The sequence below is a fragment of the Pelophylax lessonae genome (genome assembly GCF_965119305.1).
Source record: "Pelophylax lessonae genome assembly, chromosome: 7".
Lineage (NCBI taxonomy): Eukaryota > Metazoa > Chordata > Amphibia > Anura > Ranidae > Pelophylax > Pelophylax lessonae.
The window spans coordinates 44,444,162-44,469,426 of NC_138774.1; the positions used below are offsets into that span (position 1 = coordinate 44,444,162).

Below are 25,265 nucleotides of genomic sequence, written 5' to 3' on the forward strand. Positions count from 1 at the left end.
TGTATTATGTCCACAGCCCCACATTCTCCTGTACCATGCCCACAGCCCTGCATTCTCCTGTACCATGCCCACAGCCCCGCATTCTCCTGTACCATGCCCACAGCCCCGCATTCTCCTGAACCATGCCCGCAGCCCTGCATTCTCCTGTACCATGCCCACAGCCCCGCATTCTCCTGTACCATGCCCGCAGCCCCGTATTCTCCTGCACCATGCCCGCAGCCCCGCATTCTCCTGTACCATGCCCGCAGTCCCGCATTCTCCTGAACCATGCCCGCAGCCCCGCATTCTCCTGTACCGTGCCAGCAGCACTGCATTCTCCTGTACCGTGCCCGCAGCCCCGCATTCTCCTGTACCATACCCACAGCCCTGCATTCTCCTGTACCATGCCCACAGCCCTGCATTCTCCTGTACCATGCCCACAGCCCCACATTCTCCTGTACCATGCCTACAGCCCTGCATTCTTCTGTATTATGCCCACAGCCCCGCATTCTCCTGTACCATGCCCACAGCCCCGCATTCTCCTGTACCATGCCCACAGCCCCGCATTCTCCTGTACCATGCCCACAGCCCCGCATTCTCCTGTACCATGCCCACAGCCCTGCATTCTCCTGTACCATGCCCACAGCCCTGCATTCTCCTGTACCATGCTCGCAGCCCTGCATTTTCCTGTACCATGCTCGCAGCCCTGCATTCTTCTGTATTATGCCAGCAGCACTGCATTCTCCTGTACCATGCCCGCAGCACTGCAGGGCACTGTTGCACTATAGACAGGAGAAAGCCTGGTGCGCTCATCTGCCCAGTGTCTACTGCTCTGTCCTGCTCCTGCTGTCACTCCGTACACACTCACACTCCTCTGACTGCTATCATAGTCCTATAGAATGTGGGGGCCTTTTGGAGGGTATGATTTTTTTTGGAGGGGAGGGGGGGGGGGCAGCATTTAATTCTTGGACCCAGGCAGCACAATGTCTTGGGCCAGCCCTGACTACGGCCATGCTACAGGACATGGTCAGAGACTCCAGGCAGCTACAGGAGATGGTCAGAGACTCCAGGCAGCTACGGGAGATGGTCAGAGACTACAGCCATGCTACAGGAGATGGTCAGAGACTAGGGCATGGTACAGGAGATGGTCAAGAGACTACGGGCATGGTACAGGAGATGGTCAGAGACTACGGGCATGGTACAGGAGATGGTCAGAGACTACGGGCATGGTACAGGAGATGGTCAGAGATTACGGGCATGGTACAGGAGATGGTCAGAGACTACGGGCATGGTACAGGAGATGGTCAGAGACTACGGGCATGGTACAGGAGATGGTCAGAGACTACGGGCAGGGTACAGGAGATGGTCAGAGACTACGGCATGGTACAGGAGATGGTCAGAGACTACGGGCATGGTACAGTAGATGGTCAGAGACTACGGGCATGGTACAGGAGATGGTCAGAGACTACGGGCATGGTACACGAGATGGTCATGGACTACGGGCATGGTACAGGAGATGGTCAGAGACTACGGGCATGGTACAGGAGATGGTCAGAAACGACGGCATGGTACAGGAGATGGTCAGAGACTACGGCATGGCACAGGAGATACACAGACACTACGGGCATGGTACAGGAGATGGTCAGAGACTACGGCATGGTACAGGAGATAGACAGAGACTACGGGCATGGTACAGGAGATGGTCAGAGACTACGGGCATGGTACAGGAGATAGGCAGAGACTACGGGCATGGTACAGGAGATGGTCAGAGACTACGGCATGGTACAGGAGATGGTCAGAGACTACGACATGGTACAGGAGATAGGCAGAGACAATGGGCATGGTACAGGAGATAGGCAGAGACTACGGGCATGGTAGAGGAGATGGTCAGAGACTAGGGGCATGGTACAGGAGATGGTCAGAGACTAGGGGCATGGTACAGGAGATGGTCAGAGACTAGGGGCATGGTACAGGAGATGGTCAGAGACTAGGGGCATGGTACAGGAGATGGTCAGAGACTATAGGCATGCTACTCTAGCTCCTCTAGATTTGCTATTCTCAGGTTGGATGTTTATTGTTTTGTAACATTTGTATCTCTGAGATCTGTCACTATGTATTATTATGATACAATATTACCGCTTTTGGAACAGAATTCCTGACAGAATCATACCGCCAGGGAGGTTAATATATAGAACTGATAGGATATGCTTACACAGGTGTATCCTCTCTCTCTAACTTTCTGAGATGGAAGATTAGCACCAAATATTTAGCCAAAGGACACACCTCCTGACCACACCTCGGTCACGCAGACCATAAAAAGTCAGGTTTGCAAAAAATATTCAAGGAAACTCACTGCAGCTTTTCTTATATGGCCATTCAGCCCCGGTTCACACTTATGCGATGCGGGAAGGCTGCGAATCCGCAGCCTGTTCCCGCATCGCAAACGCACCCCCGGCAGTTCACACTGCCATATGCGATACGCTGGGGGTGTCAATGTAATCTTAACGACAACCCCCAGTTTGATCGCATATCGCAGTGCGATCTTGCAGTTCGCACAGGATCGGATCGTACAAGTGTGAACCGCTGTGCGATCCGATCCTGATGCGGCTGCAAAAAAGGGTCCCTGTGCGTGTTTGCTGCGGGTGCGGTGCAAATTTAGCCATACAAAGTGTATGGCTAAACTCGCACTGCACAGCCGATCGCATGTAATGAAGGAGCAGTGCGCTCCAACATTACATGCGAACGCCGCACAAATGTGAACCGGCTCTCAAATATACTAATTCAGGGATCCTCATGGACCAGTTTACCGTCCATCAGACTATTGGTGGGATGGAATGTTGCTAAGTAAAGTACCTAAAAAAATGGCCTCTATGTTGGTAGTCAGTGGGAGTAAGAAATGTCTCTGCACCAGTGGTAGGAATGGTGCCCCATTATTGGTGTCAGTGGTAGAAATGGTGCCCCATTATTGGTGTCAGTCCTGTACCATGTCCACAGCCCCGCATTCTCCTGTGCCATGTCCACAGCCCCGCATTCTCCTGTACCATGCCCCCAGCCCCGTATTCTCCTGCACCATGCCCGCAGCCCTGCATTCTCCTGTACCATGCCCGCAGCCCCGCATTCTCCTGAACCATGCCCACAGCCCCGCATTCTCCTGTACCATGCCTGCAGCCCCGCATTCTCCTGTACCATGCCCACAGCCCCGCATTCTCCTGTACCATGCCCACAGCCCCGCATTCTCCTGTACCATGCCTGCAGCCCCGCATTCTCCTGTACCATGCCTGCAGCCCCGCATTCTCCTGTACCATGCCCGCAGCCCCCCATTCTCCTGCACCATGCCTACAGCCCTGCATTCTTCTGTATTATGTCCACAGCCCCACATTCTCCTGTACCATGCCCACAGCCCTGCATTCTCCTGTACCATGCCCACAGCCCCGCATTCTCCTGTACCATGCCCACAGCCCCGCATTCTCCTGAACCATGCCCGCAGCCCTGCATTCTCCTGTACCATGCCCACAGCCCCGCATTCTCCTGTACCATGCCCGCAGCCCCGTATTCTCCTGCACCATGCCCGCAGCCCCGCATTCTCCTGTACCATGCCCGCAGTCCCGCATTCTCCTGAACCATGCCCGCAGCCCCGCATTCTCCTGTACCGTGCCAGCAGCACTGCATTCTCCTGTACCGTGCCCGCAGCCCCGCATTCTCCTGTACCATACCCACAGCCCTGCATTCTCCTGTACCATGCCCACAGCCCTGCATTCTCCTGTACCATGCCCACAGCCCCACATTCTCCTGTACCATGCCTACAGCCCTGCATTCTTCTGTATTATGCCCACAGCCCCGCATTCTCCTGTACCATGCCCACAGCCCCGCATTCTCCTGTACCATGCCCACAGCCCCGCATTCTCCTGTACCATGCCCACAGCCCCGCATTCTCCTGTACCATGCCCACAGCCCTGCATTCTCCTGTACCATGCCCACAGCCCTGCATTCTCCTGTACCATGCTCGCAGCCCTGCATTTTCCTGTACCATGCTCGCAGCCCTGCATTCTTCTGTATTATGCCAGCAGCACTGCATTCTCCTGTACCATGCCCGCAGCACTGCAGGGCACTGTTGCACTATAGACAGGAGAAAGCCTGGTGCGCTCATCTGCCCAGTGTCTACTGCTCTGTCCTGCTCCTGCTGTCACTCCGTACACACTCACACTCCTCTGACTGCTATCATAGTCCTATAGAATGTGGGGGCCTTTTGGAGGGTATGATTTTTTTTGGAGGGGAGGGGGGGGGGCAGCATTTAATTCTTGGACCCAGGCAGCACAATGTCTTGGGCCAGCCCTGACTACGGCCATGCTACAGGACATGGTCAGAGACTCCAGGCAGCTACAGGAGATGGTCAGAGACTCCAGGCAGCTACGGGAGATGGTCAGAGACTACAGCCATGCTACAGGAGATGGTCAGAGACTAGGGCATGGTACAGGAGATGGTCAAGAGACTACGGGCATGGTACAGGAGATGGTCAGAGACTACGGGCATGGTACAGGAGATGGTCAGAGACTACGGGCATGGTACAGGAGATGGTCAGAGATTACGGGCATGGTACAGGAGATGGTCAGAGACTACGGGCATGGTACAGGAGATGGTCAGAGACTACGGGCATGGTACAGGAGATGGTCAGAGACTACGGGCAGGGTACAGGAGATGGTCAGAGACTACGGCATGGTACAGGAGATGGTCAGAGACTACGGGCATGGTACAGTAGATGGTCAGAGACTACGGGCATGGTACAGGAGATGGTCAGAGACTACGGGCATGGTACACGAGATGGTCATGGACTACGGGCATGGTACAGGAGATGGTCAGAGACTACGGGCATGGTACAGGAGATGGTCAGAAACGACGGCATGGTACAGGAGATGGTCAGAGACTACGGCATGGCACAGGAGATACACAGACACTACGGGCATGGTACAGGAGATGGTCAGAGACTACGGCATGGTACAGGAGATAGACAGAGACTACGGGCATGGTACAGGAGATGGTCAGAGACTACGGGCATGGTACAGGAGATAGGCAGAGACTACGGGCATGGTACAGGAGATGGTCAGAGACTACGGCATGGTACAGGAGATGGTCAGAGACTACGACATGGTACAGGAGATAGGCAGAGACAATGGGCATGGTACAGGAGATAGGCAGAGACTACGGGCATGGTAGAGGAGATGGTCAGAGACTAGGGGCATGGTACAGGAGATGGTCAGAGACTAGGGGCATGGTACAGGAGATGGTCAGAGACTAGGGGCATGGTACAGGAGATGGTCAGAGACTAGGGGCATGGTACAGGAGATGGTCAGAGACTATAGGCATGCTACTCTAGCTCCTCTAGATTTGCTATTCTCAGGTTGGATGTTTATTGTTTTGTAACATTTGTATCTCTGAGATCTGTCACTATGTATTATTATGATACAATATTATGAAGAATATATTTTACAGAGGAAACAAAGTGTCACATCATCCGATATTGCTGGGATGAAGATCTGAGGGTCACACGTATAGAATAATGAGCAGACAGATCTGCCAACAAAAGGTTAAAACAAGATCTAAAAAGTGAATGTGGAGAGGCAGAGCCGGGATATCTCTGACCGGTGAATGATCGGTGAATGACCGGTGAATGAGGCCCGCGTGTACAGAGGGTTCAGACACTTACCGTCCCTGGGCAGAGTAGCTGGAGTCGGCCCCGGAGATTGCTGGGGGTATTCGGGCTCCTATGGAGGTGACGGCTCGGTGCTGTGCTCCGCTCTGATCGGTGCTCGGTGAAGTATATGGAGGGGGAGGGGAGGCGCCGCCTGTGTGGAGGGGAATTCTACTCCGACTTAGTTTCACTTTCTCTTTTCCCTAATAGAAGCCGATTCCCGGAAAGCGGGGGTTACCGGGGCTGGCGGAGTCTGATACACCTCCGAGAGAGGGCAGAGACACGGGAGGGGCAGAGCCCGGGACAAAGACACCGGAGAGCGCAGAGCGCAGACACCGGAGAAGGCGAAGGACATCAGAAGTCCCGCTGAGGACAGGCAGAGAGAGGAGCACAATACATATACAGGTAAGTCCTGAAGATCTCACAGACAGAGGAGTGCAGAGATAAGGACAGACAGAGCACACAATACATGGAGGATGGGCAGACACTACAGAGTACAGAGCTGTGGTGGCCGACTTGATATAGGGGGCCTCAAGTGTGACTCCTGACATTGCCAAAGGGCCACACTTAATATTCACTGAATACAGTGCTACAGAATGCTGGGACTGCAGGCAGTTACAGGAGATGGTCAGAGACTACAGGCATGGTACAGGAGATGGTCAGAGACTAGGGGCATGGTACAGGAGATGGTCAGAGACTACAGGCATGGTACAGGAGATGGTCAGAGACTAGGGGCATGGTACAGGAGATGGTCAGAGACTACGGGCATGGTACAGGAGATGGTCAGAGACTATGGGCATGGTACAGGAGATGGTCAGAGACTATGGGCATGGTACAGGAGATGGTCAGAGACTACAGGCATGGTACAGGAGATGGTCAGAGACTAGGGGCATGGTACAGGAGATGGTCAGAGACTACGGGCATGGTACAGGAGATGGTCAGAGACTATAGGCATGGTACAGGAGATGGTCAGAGACTATAGGCATGGTACAGGAGATGGTCAGAGACTACAGGCATGGTACAGGAGAGGGTCAGAGACTACAGGCATGGTACAGGAGAGGGTCAGAGACTACAAGCATGGTACAGGAGATGGTCAGAGACTATGGGCATGGTACAGGAGAGGGTCAGAGACTACAGGCATGGTACAGGAGAGGGTCAGAGACTACAAGCATGGTACAGGAGATGGTCAGAGACTAGGGGCATGGTACAGGAGATAGGCAGAGACTACGGGCATGGTACAGGAGATGGTCAGTGACTACGAGCATGGTACAGTAGATGGTCAGAGACTATGGGCATGGTACAGGAGATGGTCAGAGACTATGGGCATGGTACAGGAGATAGGCAGAGACTACGGGCATGGTACAGGAGATAGGCAGAGACTACGGGCATGGTACAGGAGATGGTCAGAGACTACGGGCATGGTACAGGAGATGGTCAGAGACTACGGGCATGGTACAGGAGGTAGGCAGAGACTACGGGCATGGTACAGGAGAGGATCAGAGACTACGGGCATGGTACAGGAGATGGTCAGAGACTACGGGCATGGTACAGGAGATAGGCAGAGACTACGGGCATGGTACAGGAGATGGTTAGCGACTACAGGCATGGTACAGGAGATGGTCAGAGACTAGGGGCATGGTACAGGAGGTAGGCAGAGACTACGGGCATGGTACAGGAGATGGTCAGAGACTACGGGCATGGTACAGGAGATGGTCAGAGACTACGGGCATGGTACAGGAGATAGTCAGAGACTACAGGCAAGTTACAATAGATGGTCATAGTCTTAGAGACTACAGGCATGCTACATGGCCAGAGACTATGGGCATACTTCAAGAGACATTTAAAGACTACGCATACACTACAAGAGATGGTCAGAGACTATGGGCATGCAACAGGAGATAGTCAGAGACTACACAAGAAATGGGTAGAGACTACAGGTATGCTACAAGAGATGGACAAAGACTAAGGGGCATGCTACAAGAGATGATCAGAGACTACAGGCATGCTACAAGAGATAGTCAGAGACTATAGGCATGCTGCAAGAGATGATCAGAGACTACAGGCATGCTGCATGAGATGATCAGAGACTACAGGCATGCTGCATGAGATGATCAGAGACTACAGGCATGCTGCATGAGATGATCAGAGACTACAGGCATGCTGCATGAGATGATCAGAGACTACAGGCATGCTGCATGAGATGATCAGAGACTACAGGCATGCTGCAAGAGATGATCAGAGACTACAGGCATGCTGCAAGAAATGATCAGAGACTACAGGCATGCTGCATGAGATGATCAGAGACTACAGGCATGCTGCATGAGATGATCAGAGACTACAGGCATGCTGCAAGAGATGATCAGAGACTACAGGCACGCTGCAAGAGATGATCAGAGACTACAGGCATGCTGCAAGAGATAGTCAGAGACTACAGGCATGCTGCAAGAGATAGTCAGAGACTGCAGGCATGCTGCAAGAGATGATCAGAGACTTCAGGCATGCTACAAGAGATGGCCATAGACTATGGGCATGCTATAAGAGATAGTCAGAGACTATGGGCATGCTATAAGAGATAGTCAGAGACTATGGGCATGCTATAAGAGATAGTCAGAGACTATGGGCATGCTGCAAGAGATAATCAGAGACTACAGGCATGCTGCAAGAGATGATCAGAGACTTCAGGCATGCTACAAGAGATGGCCATAGACTATGGGCATGCTATAAGAGATAGTCAGAGACTATGGGCATGCTATAAGAGATAGTCAGAGACTATGGGCATGCTATAAGAGATAGTCAGAGACTATGGGCATGCTATAAGAGATAGTCAGAGACTATGGGCATGCAACAGGAGATGAGTTATGTTTAAGCGGATGTGATTCGTGAAACGCATCAACTGCTGCTTCTTTTGTCGTCCTGTCCATGATGTCCTTTGACTGTTACGTTGGAATGTGAATAAATCGATTGATTCTTTCATGTCGGAGTGCGGCCTATTTTTCTTTGTGATTACACATTACCTGGATTGCGGATCTGACGTGCACCCGACCTATGAATGTGGGATTATCCTCACCTGAGCGGCTGTCTCTCTATTGTATCTCATGCAACAGGAGATATTCAGAGACTACGGGCACGCTACAAAAGATGGTCAGAGACTACAGGCATGCTACAAGAGATAGTCAGAGTCTACAGGCATACAACAGGAGATGGTCAGAGACCATGGGCATGCTGCAAGAGATGGACAGAGGTTATGGGCATGCAACAGGAGATAGTCAGAGACTACACAAGAAATGGGCAGAGACTACAGTCATGCTACAAGAGATGGACAAAGCCTAAGGGGCATGCTACAAGAGATGGTCAGAGACTACAGGCATGCAACAGGAGATGTTTGGAGACTACAGGCATGCTACAAAAGATGGTCTGTGACTACAGGCATGCCGCAAGAGATAGGCAAAGGCTATGTGCATGCAACAGGAAATGGTTAACAGACTATAGGCAAGTTATAAGAGACATTAGGAGACAACAGGCGTGCTACAAGAGATGGTCAGAGACTTTAGGCGTGCTAATAGAGATGGTCAGAGACTTTAGGCGTGCTAATAGAGATGGTCAGAGACTTTAGGCGTGCTAATAGAGATGGTCAGAGACTATAGGCATGCTACAAGAGATGGTCAGAGACTTCAGGCATGCTAAAAGAGATGGTCAGAGACTATAGGCATGCTACAAGAGATGGTCAGAGACTTCATGCATGCTAAAAGAGATGGTCAGAGGCCAAGAGCATGCTAAAAGAGATAGTCAGAGGCCATGGGCATGCTACAGGAGATGGTCAGAGGCCATGGGCATGCTACACGAGATGGTCAGAGCGAGGCCATGGGCATGCTACAAGAGATGGTCAGAGGCCATGGGCATGCTACAAGAGATGGTCAGAGGCCATGGGCATGCTACAAGAGATGGTCAGAGGCCATGGGCATGCTACAAGAGATGGTCAGAGGCCATGGGCATACTACAAGAGATGGTCAGAGACAATGGGCATACTACAAGAGATGGTCAGAGACAATGGGCATACTACAAGAGATAGTCAGAGGACATGGGCATGCTACAAGAGATGGTCAGAGACAATGGGCATACTACAAGAGATGGTCAGAGGACATGGGCATGCTACAAGAGATAGTCAGAGGACATGGGCATGCTACAAGAGATAGTCAGAGGACATGGGCATGCTACAAGAGATGGTCAGAGGCCATGGGCATGCTACAAGAAGATGGTCAGAGACCATGGGCATGCTACAAGATATGGTCAGAGGCTACGGACATGCAACAGGAGACGGTGAGAGACTGCAGACATGCTATATGAGTTGTTGGAGACTGGGGACATGCTGAAAGAAACAGTCATAAATTAGAAACACACTACAAAGGACTGCTAGAGATCACTGCTATCACATTCCCTTTACAAATCCATACTTCCACATTTTTGCTCCATGCTGCCTTCTTAAAAATCACTTGTGCCACATTTGATATTTCTCTCAGCAAGATTTAAAGCAAATTATAGACAGGGAAAAGGAACAGAGAGAACAGAAAAAAAACCTAAGAGAGTGCAAAAGAAACCAATCAAATCATTTAATGCCTGGAAGTCGATTTAAATAAAAATTTCCTTCACTGGCTTGAGGAAGCACCTCCAGAAAACAAAAATGACTGCCTGCAGGGGCTTTGAGGGCCGTATTAATAAAAGACCAAATGTGGCGCCTGGGCTGTTGATTGGGCACAGAGAATAATGTAAAATAGAAAGTGATGAGTGCAATTTCTAAATTGTTGCAGAAACGGGAGGAGAGGGTTAATCTTCAGAGAAGTCATCTGATATGTCACATGTCAATGGGAGACCAGAACAAGGGTAGTGTGCCCTTACATTCCCGCAGGTACCGTCCTGAGAAGGAGGAGTCTGTATCCTCAGCGAGCGCCTGCTCTGCCTACCCTCCTGCTTTCAGTACTGCTGGGTCCTCCCTCAGTGCAGCTTCCCTGAACGTCTGTGAGCTGTGTGTTTCCATTGATGCACACTGTGTAGAGAGACACAACTGCAGTCTCTGCATGCAAGGGTGACTCCATAGGTCACTGCAAGAGAAGGAAACCACCCTGATTAAATCAGCTGATGAAAGTGGCAAAAAAAAAAAGAGGGTTTATTATCACTTTAAGCATTAGCACAGCCACAATGAATGATCATTGTATTGTATGTTATATGATTATCTGCTGTGAGCTCCATCTAGTGGCCAGAATGCATAGTTTTTAATTTGAGGTATTTTAAGAAAATACTGCGATATGGCCACTAGATGGAGGTGACGATCACAGGAGCTAATCCCATTACAAACAATATAGCAAACATTCATTGTGTCTGTGTGAATGCTTAACCTCCCTGGCGGTATGATTATGTCAGGAATTACATACCAAAAGCGGTACAATTCTTTTCATGGAAATTTGGCGTTATGTATTATAGGCCTACAATTCTTAGTAATTACTGACTTAAACCTGACCAAAACAAGAGTCTAGTAGACATCCCAGATGTGATAAATTTGAAACACAAACGCGTGAATTATAATCGAATCAATAATATTATTTTATTATTTAATATATAATATATATAATAAAATTATATTATTGATTAGATTATAATTCATGCATTATATATTATATATAGATATATGTGTGTGTGCATATATATATATATATATATATATATATATGCATACATATATATATATATATATATGCATATATATATACCGGTGTGTATATATATATATATATATATATATATATATGCGCATATATATATATATATATATATATATATATGCATGCATATATATATGCATATATATATATATATATATATATGCATATATATATATATATATATATATATATATCATATAAAATGTGTTTTGTGTTTTGTGCAACGTTTTTTTTTTTTTTTTAATTTCCCTCCCTAGTTCCGCTCCCATGCAGCATTGCTGCTGCAGGGAACGGAACTAGGAAGTGATCAGACCGACGGAGGGACGGAGGAGCGGTGGGACTCTCGGCTGGTGATCTCAGCAATGAGAGATCATCGCTGGATCGCCAGGATAAGGTAAGAGAACACCGCTGCGCTCTCTGCAATCCACCCCGAGCGTGACTCGGGGTTACCGCTCCTGATATGAAAAATCAACCCCGAGTCACGCTCGGGATTACCGCTAAGGAGGTTAAAGTGGAACTTTAGTTAGAAAATTAAGTCCTGCTAGATCACTTCAGACTGGCCCCTTTTGCAGGTATAGCTATATAAAACATTAAAAATAAATGCCTATACTGTTTAAAATCCAGTAATACACTGTCTCACCCTACTCTGCACATGCTCATTTGCTCTCTATTTTTGTGCATTGTGCTGTAAATCAGAGCAACTAGAGACCATTCTGCTGACAGCCTAAAGATTTCCTGTTGCTCAGGGGCTCTGAGCTGCTGCCTCCGGCAAGAAGAAACAGGAGCAATGCTGAAGGCAATTTACAGCACACACTAATTTTGGTAGCATAATTATTAATGTGGAATGTATGTTCCTTGCTAAAGAACATTACTTTTTATTGGGTAAATTTCCACTTTAAGATATTTGCAGGGAAGTCATCTGAAAATGAAAACATTAATATGGAGGTATTTCTATCTTTATACATGAACTCCTTGACCATCTCATCCATTAACTTACTATATGTGTGCTGTATATATTTGTATCATTGTTTTTTATTAAAAAAAGATTACGTGTGTGTGTGTGTATGTATGTATGTATGTATGTATATATATATACATTATTTAGAGTATCTCACAAAAGTGAGTACACCCCTTACATTTTTGTAAATATTTTATTATATCTTTTCATGTGACAACACTGAAGAAATGACACTGTGCTACAATGTAAAGTAGTGAGTGTACAGCTTGTATAACAGTGTAAATTTGCTGTCCCCTCAAAATAACTCAACACACAGCCATTAATGTCTAAACCGCTGGTAACAAAAGTGAGTACACCTCTAAGTTAAAATGTCCAAATTGGGCCCAAAATGTCAACATTTTGTGTGGCCACCATTATTTTCCAGCACTGCCTTAACCCTCTTGGGTATGGAGTTCACCAGAGCTTCACAGGTTGCCACTGGAGTCCTCTTTCACTCATCCATGATGACATCGCAGAGCTGGTGGATGTTAGAGACCTTGGGCTCCTCCACCTTCCATTTGAGGATGCCCCACAGATGCTCAATAGGGTTTAGGTCTGGAGACATGCTTGGCCAGTCCATCACCTTTACCCTCACCTTCTTTAGCAAGGCAGTGTTCATCTTGGAGGTGTGTTTGGGGTCGTTATCATGTTGAAATATTGCCTTGCGGCCCAGTCTCCGAAGGGAGGGGATCATGCTCTGCTTCAGTATGTCACAGTACATGTTGGCATTCATGGTTCCCTCGATGAACTGTAGCTCCCCAGTGTCGGCAGCACTCATTCAGCCCCAGACCATGACACTCCCACCACCATGCTTGACTGTAGGCAAGACACACTTGTCTTTGTACTCCTCACCTGGTTGCCACCACACACGCTTGACACCATCTGAACCAAATATGTTTATCTTGGTCTCATCAGACCACAGGACATGGTTTCAGTAATCCATGGCCTTAGTCTGCTTGTCTTCAGCAAACTGTTTGTGGGCTTTCTTGTGCATCATCTTTAGAAGAGGCTTCCTTCTGGGACAACAGCCATGCAGACCATTTTGATGCAGTGTGCGGCGTATGGTCTGAGCCCTGACAGGCTGACCCCCCACCCCTTCAACCTCTGCAGCAATGCTGGCAGCACTCATATGTCTATTTCCCGAAGACAGCCTCTGTATGGTCTTGGCCACCGTGCTGCAGCTCAGTTTCAGGGTCTTGACAATCTTCTTATAGCCTAGGCCATCTTTATGTAAAGCAAAAATTCTTTTTTTCAGATCCTCAGAGAGTTCTTTGCCATGAGGTGCCATGTTGATATTCCAGTGACCAGTATGAGAGAATGAGAGCGATAACACCAAATTTAACACACCTGTTCTCCATTCACACCTGAGACCTTGTAACACTAACCAGTCACATGACACCGGGGAGGGAAAATGGTTAATTGGACCCAATTTCAACATTTCCACTTAGGGGTGTACTCACTTTTGTGGTTTAGACATTAATGGCTCTGTGTTGAGTTATTGTGAGGGTACAGCAAATTTACACTATTATACAAGCTGTACACTCACTACTTTACATTGTAGCAAAGTGTCATTTCTTTAGACCGCATTCACACTGAAGCGGCACGACTTCTGCATGACTTCGGCACGCCTTGCACGGACTTCACATAATGGAAGTCTATGCAAGTTGCCTCCAGGTCGCCCCGAAGTAGTACAGGACCCTTTTTCTAAGTCGGAGCGACTTGTGTCGCTCCTATTAGAACGGCTCCTGTACCAGTGCATGGACCGCGAGGGACCGCGACTTGTCAGGCTGACAAGTCGCGGTAGTGTGAATGGAGCTTAAGTATTGTCACATGAAAAGATATAATAAAATATTTACAAAAATGTGAGGGGTGTACTCACTTTTGTAAGATACTGTATACAGTAGATAAATAAATGCACCTGTCTCCAATGATGTATAATTAAGACAATTTGCTTTCCTTTCTATCATTAGACTCTGCCAAGATGAATCCCCTGTGGTCATTGTCTTGCCTCGTCGGTGTGGATTTTCTCACCATCCGCCTCCTTGAGTCCCTTCTAACCAGCTTCTTCCCACTGAGTTTCCTGCTGGTCTGGGTAATGAGCTTGTTCCGGTTGACAGTCCTGACCCTGGGCGCTCGTGTGATCAGTCGAAGGTCCAAGCTTCCATCGTGGTTACAGAAGGACACTCTTCTCACCTTCTGTGCAGTCCTGAGCCTCCTGGTACCATTTTGTGTTACCTTCACTCATCTCCTGTTACCACAGACTAGCGCGGAGCTCCTCTACAGCTGGGGCAGAACGGACCTTTTCCTCAGCACTTACCTTCTCACCCTGATCTCTGGAGTCATCAGGTCCCAGCTCTTTCCATCCAGTGAGGATGATGAGGATGAGTCTGGGGGTACCTCGGGTTCCCTGTGGCGGTTAATTCAACTTCTAAGATCCTACGTGGGCAGGTTCATGGTGGTCGCTGTGTTTCTGGTGCTGTCGTCATGGGGTAAGTAGAAGAGAATAGTTAACCACTTTACCTCCGGAGGATTTTGCTGTCTTACGTCCAGGCCACTTTTTGCGATTCGGCACTGTGCGACTTTAACTGACAATTTTACGGTCATGCAACGCCGTACCCAAACGAAATTTACGTCCTTTTTTTCCCACAAACAGAGCTTTCTTTTGGTGGTATTTGATCACCTGTGCGATTTTCATTTTTTGCGATATTAATAAAAAAAAGCGACAATTTTGAAAAAATAATATTTTTCTACTCTGACAGTTAAAAAATATCCAATATATTCAATTTTTGTCATATATTTAGGCCAAAATGTATTTTTTAGCTACATGTCTTTGACAAAAAATTCTCAATGAGCGTATTTTTAACCGCTTTAAGACCGGAAGATTTTACCCCATTCCTGACCAGGCCATATTTTGCGATTCGGCACTGCGTTACTTTAACGGACGATTGCGTGGGCGTGCGATGCTGAACCCAAATTAAATTAATGTTGCTTTTTCCCCACAAATAGAGCTTTCTTTTGGTGGTATTTGATCACCTGTGCGATTTTTACTTTTTGCGCGATAAACAAAAAAGTGCGACAATTTGGAAAAAATAACAATATTTTTCACATTTTTTTATATGAAATTCCCCCCCCCCCCAAAAAAAAATGTAAATACCAAAATGTTTTAACATTTTATGCCAATTTGTTTTTCTGCTACATATTTTTGGTAAAAAAAAATCGCAATAAGCGTATTTTGATTGGTTTGCGCAAAAGTTATCGCAGCTACCAACTACGGGAAATTTATGTTGTTTTTTTTTAACGAGTAATGGCGGCGATCTGCGATTTTTTTTTTTTGCAGGACTGCGACATTGCGGCGGACAGATCGGAAACTTGACTGACATTTTTGACACTTTTGGGGTTACCAGTGACATTACTACAGTAATCAGTGCTATACATATGCACTGTTACTGTTACTGTCTCATGTACAGCACAGCGATGATGTCACTTCGATTTTATATGCTAGGTTTGCAGAGGCATTTGGTGCACACAAACTGGATTATTGGAGCATAGACAGGTGGGGAGGGTCTGGCTAAGGGCTGTATGAACTAGTAGCCAAAGAAAGGATGGGAGGGTTACAATGTAACATGAAAAAAACAAGTTACAAAATAAATTGGTGGCAGCACATGTGCTCTATTGTTTTTATTTGCTTTATAGATCATCCTTTATTTTATGTAATTTCCTATAATTGCCTTAATATTTTGCTTGTCTTAATAGGTGAAATGGCTTTGCCCTCCTACACGGGACGTATGACAGACTGGATCCAGACCAAAGAAGACTCCTCCGTATTCAGGAACGCCATCATAATGATGTCCATCATCACCTTGTCCAGGTGAGATCAGGAATGACTTGTGTTACCTAGAGTAAGCCCCACCCACACTGATAAGGTTTATGACATGCTTTGCCCCTTCAATAAAGCAGCCATTGCATTCTGGTGTACACATTCGGTCTTTTTAACCACTTTACCACCGGAGGATTTTGCTGTCTTACGTCTGGGCCACTTTTTGCGATTCGGCGCTGTGCGAATTTAACTGACAATTGCGCGGTCGTGCGACGCCGTACCCAAACGAAATTTGCAAAAATTTTTTTCCCACAAACAGAGCTTTCTTTTGGTGGTATTTGATCACCTGTGTGATTTTTACTTTTTGCGCTATAAACAAAAAAAGAGCATAAGTTTTGAAAAAATAACAATATTTTTCAAATTTTTTTATATGAAATTCCCCCCAAAAAATGTAAAAATCAAAAATGTTTTTACATTTTTGGCCAATTTGTTTTCTGCTACCTAATGTTTGGTAATTAAAATCACAATTAGCGTATTTTGATTGGTTTGCGCAAAAGTTATTGCGTTTACTAACTAAGGGAAAGATTTCTGTCATTTTTGGTGTTTTTTTTTTTTAACGAGTAATGGCGGCGATCTGCGATTTTTTTTTTGCGGGACTGCAACATTGCGGCGGACAGATCGGACCCTTGACTGACATTTTTGACACTTTTGGGGGTACCAGTGACATTACTACAGTAATCAGTGCTATACATATGCACTGTTACTGTAAAAATGACACTGGCAGGGAAGGAGTTAATTTTATTAGAGAGGGAGGGGTTAATGAATGCCTGGTGCTTACTGACATGTGTGGGGGGAGGTGACTGAGTGACACAGGGACAGATCGCAGCTTCAGCTATGCTGAGCCCTGCAATCTGTCACTGCCTGTCACTTAGGAGATCCGCCCGCTCTGTTTACACAAGCGGGCGGATCTCCACACTAGATCCCCGACGATCGGGGAAGAGCAGCGGTGATCACCGCCGCTCCTCCCCTGGCCCGACTCCCGCTGTGACTGAAAACAGCGGGAGCGAGCCTCCGGCGGCGCGCGGGCGCCGCCCACAAGGGGATGAGTCCAGCGACATAGGTCTACGTCGCTGGATGGGAACGAGCCACTGTGCCGCAGTAGAGGCACAGTGAGCGGGGGTAAAGTGGTTAAGCAAGTTATGTGCATTGACCGAAGTCAACTGGCCGGACATCATAGTTCATCATTCGGTTTACATCCATTTGGCTGCTCAGAGCGACTACACTGCACTCTGCCTAAAGACATGGGATATATAATATTTTCTCAGCTTTCGAGCATTTTGCCAGTCCATGGGGTCCTACCAGTCCAAGGTGTCATATTTAACGTCTATTTAAAGACAAAACATTTACTTTTATTATTATTATTATACAGGATTTATATAGCGCCAACAGTTTGCGCAGCGCTTAACAAAATGAAGGCAGACATTACAGTTACACTACAATTTGGCACAAGAGGAATCAAAGGGCCCTGCTCTTTAGAGCTTACAATCTAAAAGGGAGGGTCAATTGATACAAAAGGTAATAGCTGTGGGGGATGAGCTGATGGAGCAAGTGAAACAGTGTAATAGTTAGTAGCCGGATAGGCTTCTTTAAAGAGAAGGGTTTTCAGGGATCCTCTAAAGATGGATAGATTAGGGGACAGTCGGACAGATTGGGGTAGAGAGTTCCAAAGGATGGGAGAAGCTCTGGAGAAATCCTGGAGGCGCGCATGGGAAGAGGTGACAAGGGAGCTAGAGAGAGCAGGAGGTCTTGGGAGGACCGAAGAGAGCGGCTTGGTTGATATTTTGGGATCAGGTTGGTGATGTAGCTGGGGGCAGAGTTGTGGATGGCTTTGTAAACTATTGTTAGCACTTTGAATTTTATTCGTTGGGTGAGTGGAAGCCAGTGAAGGGATTGGCAGAGAGGGGTGGAGGACACTGAACGGTTGGTAAGGTGGATAAGTCTTGCAGCAGCATTCATTATGGACTGAAGGGGGGATAATCTATGTAAGGGTAATCCAATGAGGAGGGAGTTGCAGTAGTGGAGGCGAGAGATAACCAGGGCATGAATTAACCAGTTGCCGACCGCCGCACGACGATATACGTCGGCAGTCAGCCCCAGCCAGGCAAAGTGACGTATGTATACGTCAATAGCCTGTCACTTGCTTGGGAGCCAATAGCGGGCGAGCGTGCGCCTGCGGAGGCGCGCCCCCCCCCCCCCCCCCGGCTCGTTCCCCAACAAGTCTGTGCGTGTGACCGGCGGACCCGATGTCTGCCGGTCACTCGGCGATCGTCGGTGCAGAGGGAGAAAGGCAGGCGGCTAATGTAAACAAGCCGCCTGTCATTCTCCCCTGTGTAGAAGCAGTGATCATACAGTTCTACTATGTAGGACCGTTGATCACTGTTCCTACACCTCAAGCCACAGCCAATCACAGTTAGAATCACACCCCTAGGGACACACACCACCCCTCCCTCTCAAAAAAAAGTTAACTCCTTCACTACCAGTGTAATTTTACAGTAACAGTGCATATGTATAGCACTGATTGCTGTAGAAATGTCACTGGTAACCCCAAAAGTGTCAAAAATGTCAAGGGTCCGATCTGTCCACCGCAATGTCGCAGTACCGCAAAAAAAATCGCAGATCGCCGCCATTACGCGTTAAAAAAAAAAACAACAAAAATGACAAAAATCTTTCCCTTTGTTAGTAAACGCGATAACTTTTGCGCAAACCAATCAAAATACGCTTTTTGCGATTTTTTTTTTTACCAAACATATGTAGCATAAAACAAATTGGCCGAAAATGTTAAAAAATTGTGATTTTTAAATTTTTTTTTGGGGAATTTCATATAAAAAATGTGAAAAATATTATTTTTGCAAAATTGACGCTCTTTTTATGTTCATAGCGCATGAACAAAAAATCGCACAGGTGATCAAATACCACCAAAAGAAAGCTCTTTTTGTGGGAAAAAAAGGACGTCAAATTCGTTTAGGTACAGCGTCGCACGACCACGCAATTGTCCGTTAAAGACACGCAGTAAAAAATCGCAAAAAAACCCCTGGTCAGGAAGGGGGTAAAATCTTCCGGGGCTTAAGTGGTTAAAAGCTTGGTGGTGTCATTGGTTAAAAAGGGCCGTATTCTAGAGATGTTGCGGAGGTTAAGGCGCCATGATTTGGACAGTGATTGAATGTGAGCCTGAAAGGACAGTGCAGAGTCCAGGGTTACCCCTAGCACCCTGGCATGTGTGGAAGGACTGATAGTTGTTCCATTGATCTTGACAGAGAATTCCGGGGAAGGGGCGCGTGGGGGAGGAAATATTATGAGCTTGGTTTTAGATAGATTCAGTTTGAGGAAGTGGTGAGACATCCAGGCTGATATGTCTGTTAGTAGATCAGTGATGAGGGAAGAGACTGATGGGGTGGTACTTTTAATTTTTATTGGAGTAGGCAATGATTAAAACCCCAATTGTTTGGCAACTGCATTCCATTGGGGAGATTTCCCTTCATTTCCCATCCTGTAGACACAACAGGAAGTGAGAGAGATTCTCAGAAAAGTGAAGGAAATTCTCTCTAAGAGAGTTGCTACTGAAACAAGTGTTCCCAATGGAAGATTTGACTGATTCCTGTTTTGGTGACAGCGCAACCTTTTGTATTTGCCCACAATTGGCAGTGGTTACCAGGACAAATAGAGAGATTGAATCTCCCCAGTGGGAGCAATGACAAAAATAAATACCTACTGTATATACATGCGCAAGAAGAGCAGGATCGCTACAGATTCTGCTGATAGAGTACTTGATTCTTGATTCCTTATTTTTAAATGTCATCAATATCTTAGTCTACACAGTTTTTAGAATACATACTATTTAAAGCTGTGATAAAGGGTGTCTGAACCCCTAAAACGTGTTGGCTTTCTTTGTTTACCAATTATTTAATTTAAAAACTTATTTGACTCTATGCACATTGGTGTGGCACCATTACCATTTCTATCAATAAAGTATAACTCAAGGCAAAACTTCTTTTTTAGTTTTGAATAGAGTGGAGAGGGATTAGAACACTTGTCAGAATTTTTGCAGCTGATGTGCCCCCATTAGGGAGATTCACCCTCCCTATGTATCCTATTTAACATTAGAATCGAAAGTGAAAGTAAAAGAAATACCTAAACACTGGGTTGCCCCCAGAACAGTAATAGAGTATATATTTTTCAATGGCGACACTTAGGGATGCACCAATACCATTTTTTAACACCAAGTACAGTACATATACCTTTTTTTCAAGTACTCGCCGATACCAATTACTGATACCTAACGCCTAGGAAAAGTAGGTACAGGGGTGGATTGGAAGGTGGGGGGGGGGGGGGGGTTGTTATGAAATTGAGTGAGGCTGGGGTGAGGGCGAGGGGGTTGGGAGTAGAGGGGTAAATGATGGCAGGGGAGTTGAGGGTGGGGTGAAATAGGGATTGTGGGGTGGGAGGGTTGGGATAGAAAAGACTGTAATTGCTAGGGAAAAGAGGATGGGGATGGGAGGATCATTGGGAGACATGGGGGCAGAGGTGACAGCTGGTAGAGGGAAGGAGGACGCAATAGGGGGTTAGGAGGGCACAGGGCTACTGTTGCAGTGGAGGATTTATTGTTGCTTGGGGGAGCTGTTGTTGCTGGAGGGCTATTGTTGCAGAAGAGGAGTTATTGGGGGGGGGGGGGGGGGCGATTGTTGCAGGGGAAGATTTATTGTTGCTGTGGAGATCTATTGTTAGGGGGGGATCTATTGTTGGGGGTGGTCTATTGTTGCTGATTCCAGGGGATCTATTTTACTGCTTATCTAGTTATCATTGACAAATTCCATACAAATTATCTAAAACCACAAGATGATACTTGGTTCTGTATTCTCTAAAAGGGGGGTTACTGGTGGGTGGTAGAGGGTGGAACCAAAGGACAGCGCTCAGACTTGGGTAAGGGTGGAGACAAGGGGTGGCTCAGAAGAGGGGAGTTCCTGCACCTATTCTCCGAGAAGAAAAGCCCTGAATATGACTAAATATGATATTTGGTTAATGATCAAATTCCAAGGAAAGTGTTACAGCCTCATTGTTCATTAAACAATATCCCATTATGAAAAGTCTGGAGTTCTACTTTAATAACATCTTCTGCTTTGCAGTGCCTTGACAGAGTTTTTCTGTGACTGCATCTACAACGTCACCATGAGCCTGGTGCACACCCAGACACAGGAACAGGTCCTACGCTCCGTCCTGAAGCAGGATGTCACCTTCTTCGATACGGAATCTACAGGTAATGTAGACAAAGTAGTCATTTATTGCACAGGTCCATCCATAAAATGAGGATTTAGAAATCACTGCAACTTTGATCCAATCATTATTTTCACCTCTATAGACGTTTAGCATAGCTCTGGATTGAGATCAGGCTCTGGTAAGTATTTGAAGGGAGGAGGGCTGGGGGATATCCTAATCTTAGAAGGTTTTTTACCTTAAAGCAAATCTAAACCCTCCTCACGTTTTCAACCAAGACAGCTGCCATCTTGGCCTCTATCGGATCGTCAACTGCCATGATGCTGCACATGTGATCAGTTATGACACCAGCCATTGGATGGTTTGACAGTTTGCTTCAGAGAACAACCAATGTGACCGTTACGTTCTCGGCACGTGCCAGGAACATAACTGATTTTTAAAAACTGTTAAGTGTATGGGTTTAGTCTCCATTCACACTATTACGACTTGTCAGGCGACTTGGTCAGCCTGACAAGTCGTGCACCGTCGCGGTCCATTGAATAGTACAGGAACGGTTCTAATAGGAGCGACTCAAGTTGCTCCGACTTAGAAAAAGGGTCCTGTACTACTTCGGGGCGACCTGGAGCGACTTGCATAGACATTTATTTTATGAAGCCCGTGCAAGTTGGGCCGAAGTCGCGGTGCACGTGACTTCACAGGTCGCCCCCTAAGTCGGATCGCCATAGTGTGAACCGACGCTTGGTTATGCTTTAATGTCTTTAAACAACTTGAAGGCTCCATTCACACCTGAGCGTATAGTTTTTAGGCGTTTTTTGGGGCGTTTTAAGCATTTTTTCTGGTGCTTTTTGCAGGTGTTTGGAGGCAGGCATTGGCATCTGACCAAAAACGCTTGTAATCTGCCAAAAAAAGAAGCTCATATACTTTTTTGAGCTTCAGGCGACAAAACGCTCAGATGTGAACAGGGGCCATAGAAATGAATGGGATTTTGCTTGTTGGGCATTTTGAAACTTCAGAGATGAGCGTTTTACGAGCTGAAAAACGATCCGGTGTGAACAGGGCCCAAAGAAGAAGTAAAGTCTGGAAAAAAAATGTTCTTTTTGTTTATCTGCAAAGTAAATGTATAATGTGCTGGTATGCAATGCATACTAGCACATTATGTGATACTTACCTGCAAACAAAGCCCACGTTTGTCCCCGCTGGATCCATCTTCACCTGTCCTCACCAGTCACGGCACAGGGCTCTGAAGAAACGGCATGGGCGGCACTTTAAATATTTTTTTTTCTTACTTATTTTATTTAATTTTGTAAACCTCCCTTGTGACAGTAATAGGCAGTGGCAGGTAATCTTTATGGAGGGATCTGGGGTCTAAGAGACCCCAAATCCCTCCTTTGCACTTAAAAGCATTCAAAACGCCAAGTTTGGCTGTTTTGAACACTGTCATTTTTTTTCTTAAATCTGGCGCCTTTAACCGGTTGCCGACCGCCGCACGACTATATACTGCGGCGGTCAGCCCCGGCCAGGCAGAGTGACGTAGCGGTACGTCACTAGCCTTCGCCGCTCTGGCGCGCGCGCGCGCGCACCCGCGGTCCCGCCGATGACTCGATTGGGTTCAGAACCGATCAGTCATCAGGTCCAGGCCAATCATTTTTGGTCTGGACCTGTTGATCGGTCCTGCCCAATCAGATCTCCCTCTAAGCCTGTGAAATGTAAACACAGGCTTAGAGGAGATGTGCCCTCCCCTCCCAACGGTCTTTTTGGATCCAGCGTGAGAGGAGAGCACATCTAATTGTAAGTACAGCACCAAGCACGTACATACACAGTTAGATAGGCACATTTCACCCCCGATCGCCCCCCCAATTAACCCCTACAGCACCTGACACAACACACACTATATACAGCATATAGCATATACCTATATACCTGTATAAGTGTGATTTGTGAACAGGTGTAGCCCTTGCGACCCCCCCTTTTCCACTCAAATTACCCCCCACCCCCCCCTAATAAAGATTTAACCCACTGATCCCCCCTGAACCCCCCCTGATCACCGCCGTTAACCCCTACACCCTCTGTCACATCAGCACTAATACAAACGCAATATACGGTGTTATTGTATTTTTGTATTAGTGTCATTGTGATCAGAATTAGCGCAGGCGACTAAGTTTCTGTCCCAAGAAGGTTTAGGGTCCCCGCCACCCGCCCAATAAAGATTTAAGCCCCTGACCCCCCCCTGATCACCCCTACACCCCCTGCCATAACACACACCGTATACAGTATATAGCATTTTGCTATATACCCGTATAAGTGTGATTTGTGGTCAGGTCTAGCGCTTGCGACCCCCCTTTTTCCACTTGAATTACCCGCCACCCCCCCCTAATAAAGATTTAAGCCCCTGATCCCACCTGATCCCCCCCTGATCACCGCTAGTTAACCCCTACACCCTCTGTCACATCAGCACTAATACAAACGTAATATACTGTGTTTTTGTATTTTTGTATTAGTGTCATTGTGATCAGAATTAGCGCAGGCGACTAAGTTTGTGTCCCAAGCAGGTTTAGGGTCCCCCCCACCCGCCCAATAAAGATTTAATCCCCTGATCCCCTCCTGATCACCCCTACACCCCCTGCCACAACGCACACTGTATACAGTATATAGCATTTTCTATATACCCGTATAAGTGTGACTTGTGACCAGGTTTAGCGCTTGCCACCGTTCCTTTTATCCTTAGGATACCCGCCAGCCCCTTCCAATAAAGATTTAAACCCCTGATCCCCCCCTGATCACATCCCGTTAACCCCTACACCCTCTGTCACATTAGCACTAATACACACATAATATACTGTTTTTACTGTATTTTTGTATTGGTGTCATTGTGACTTGAGGTTGCTCTAGCTAGCTAGTTTCTTTCCCAAAGGAGGTTTAGGGTCCCCGCCACCCCCCCCAGATCCCCGGCGCATAGTTTAGAAGTAACCCCTTGATTACCACGCACGCACGCACGCACCTACACTTCCATTTCTAGTATAGTGTTTGAACAGATCAATATCTGATCTGATCAGAGCTATACTAGCGCCCCCATAGTTTAGGGTTCCCAAAACGCGGTGTTTGCACGATCAGCACTGATTCCGGCCAGCACCTGCGTTTAACCCTTTCACCCAGGTAAGTGTAGTAATCAATAGATTACTGTCACTTACAAAAAACACAAGACACAAAACCGCTGTGTTAGCAGAGTCAGGCCTGATCCCTGCTAGCATTAGCAGTTTTTTTGGTAGCGCTTGAAATAGTCTTCGACAACCAGGTGCTTTTATTACCTGTGAGTCGCATCACTGTACGGGTAAATTTAGTTACCAAAATGTCTAAACGTTCGTACAGTGATGAAGCTATTTACAGTATAATGTCCATGTCAGGTGAGAGCGATGGGGAAGCCTCACCGGCAGAATCAGGGTCATTATACGAACCAGATGACGGCAGCGGCTCCCTGACAGACAGCTCCGACGACAGATGGGTCCCTGTTAGACCCAGGCGTACCCGACCCCATTCTGGTGTTGTTGAAATGCAGGAATCGCAGGGTGCTCGTATGGAGCAGAGTGTGGGTACTAGTGCCGCTCATCCTTCTGGCGACCTGGCAAGCGCCAGCGGCCTAGTACAACCTGGACCTAGTACAACCAGCACTGCAGTAAGACCTGGTGACGTGGCGAGTCCCCTAAGTGCAGTTGAAGCTGGTGCGGTGGCTAGCACAAGTAGTGGCCCGCAGCCACCGCGTATTCGAAGACAGGCCCGTAGAGCCCATAGTGCCCTCCCTGATGCGCT

At 47.2% G+C, this 25,265-nt stretch overlaps 2 protein-coding genes across 3 annotated transcripts in view; one reads left to right on the plus strand and one right to left on the minus strand.

The window, feature by feature from the left end:
* The window catches only part of LOC309560892 (antigen peptide transporter 2-like), a 77,743-nt gene extending 71,926 nt beyond the window's left edge, over positions 1 to 5,817 (minus strand). The window contains exon 1 of the mRNA XM_082264576.1: positions 5,681 to 5,817. The gene's annotated coding sequence lies outside the window, so the exon portion shown is untranslated. The remainder of the gene's footprint in view (positions 1 to 5,680) is intronic.
* An 8,533-nt stretch (positions 5,818 to 14,350) lies between these two features.
* The window catches only part of TAP1 (transporter 1, ATP binding cassette subfamily B member), an 895,619-nt gene continuing 884,704 nt past the window's right edge, over positions 14,351 to 25,265 (plus strand). For both annotated transcript variants that reach the window (XM_082264575.1, XM_082264574.1), the window contains exons 1-3: positions 14,351 to 14,865; positions 16,130 to 16,244; positions 21,374 to 21,504. In XM_082264575.1, coding sequence (XP_082120701.1) covers positions 14,358 to 14,865; positions 16,130 to 16,244; positions 21,374 to 21,504 — 754 coding nt within the window. In that variant the 5' untranslated portion in view covers positions 14,351 to 14,357. The remainder of the gene's footprint in view (positions 14,866 to 16,129; positions 16,245 to 21,373; positions 21,505 to 25,265) is intronic.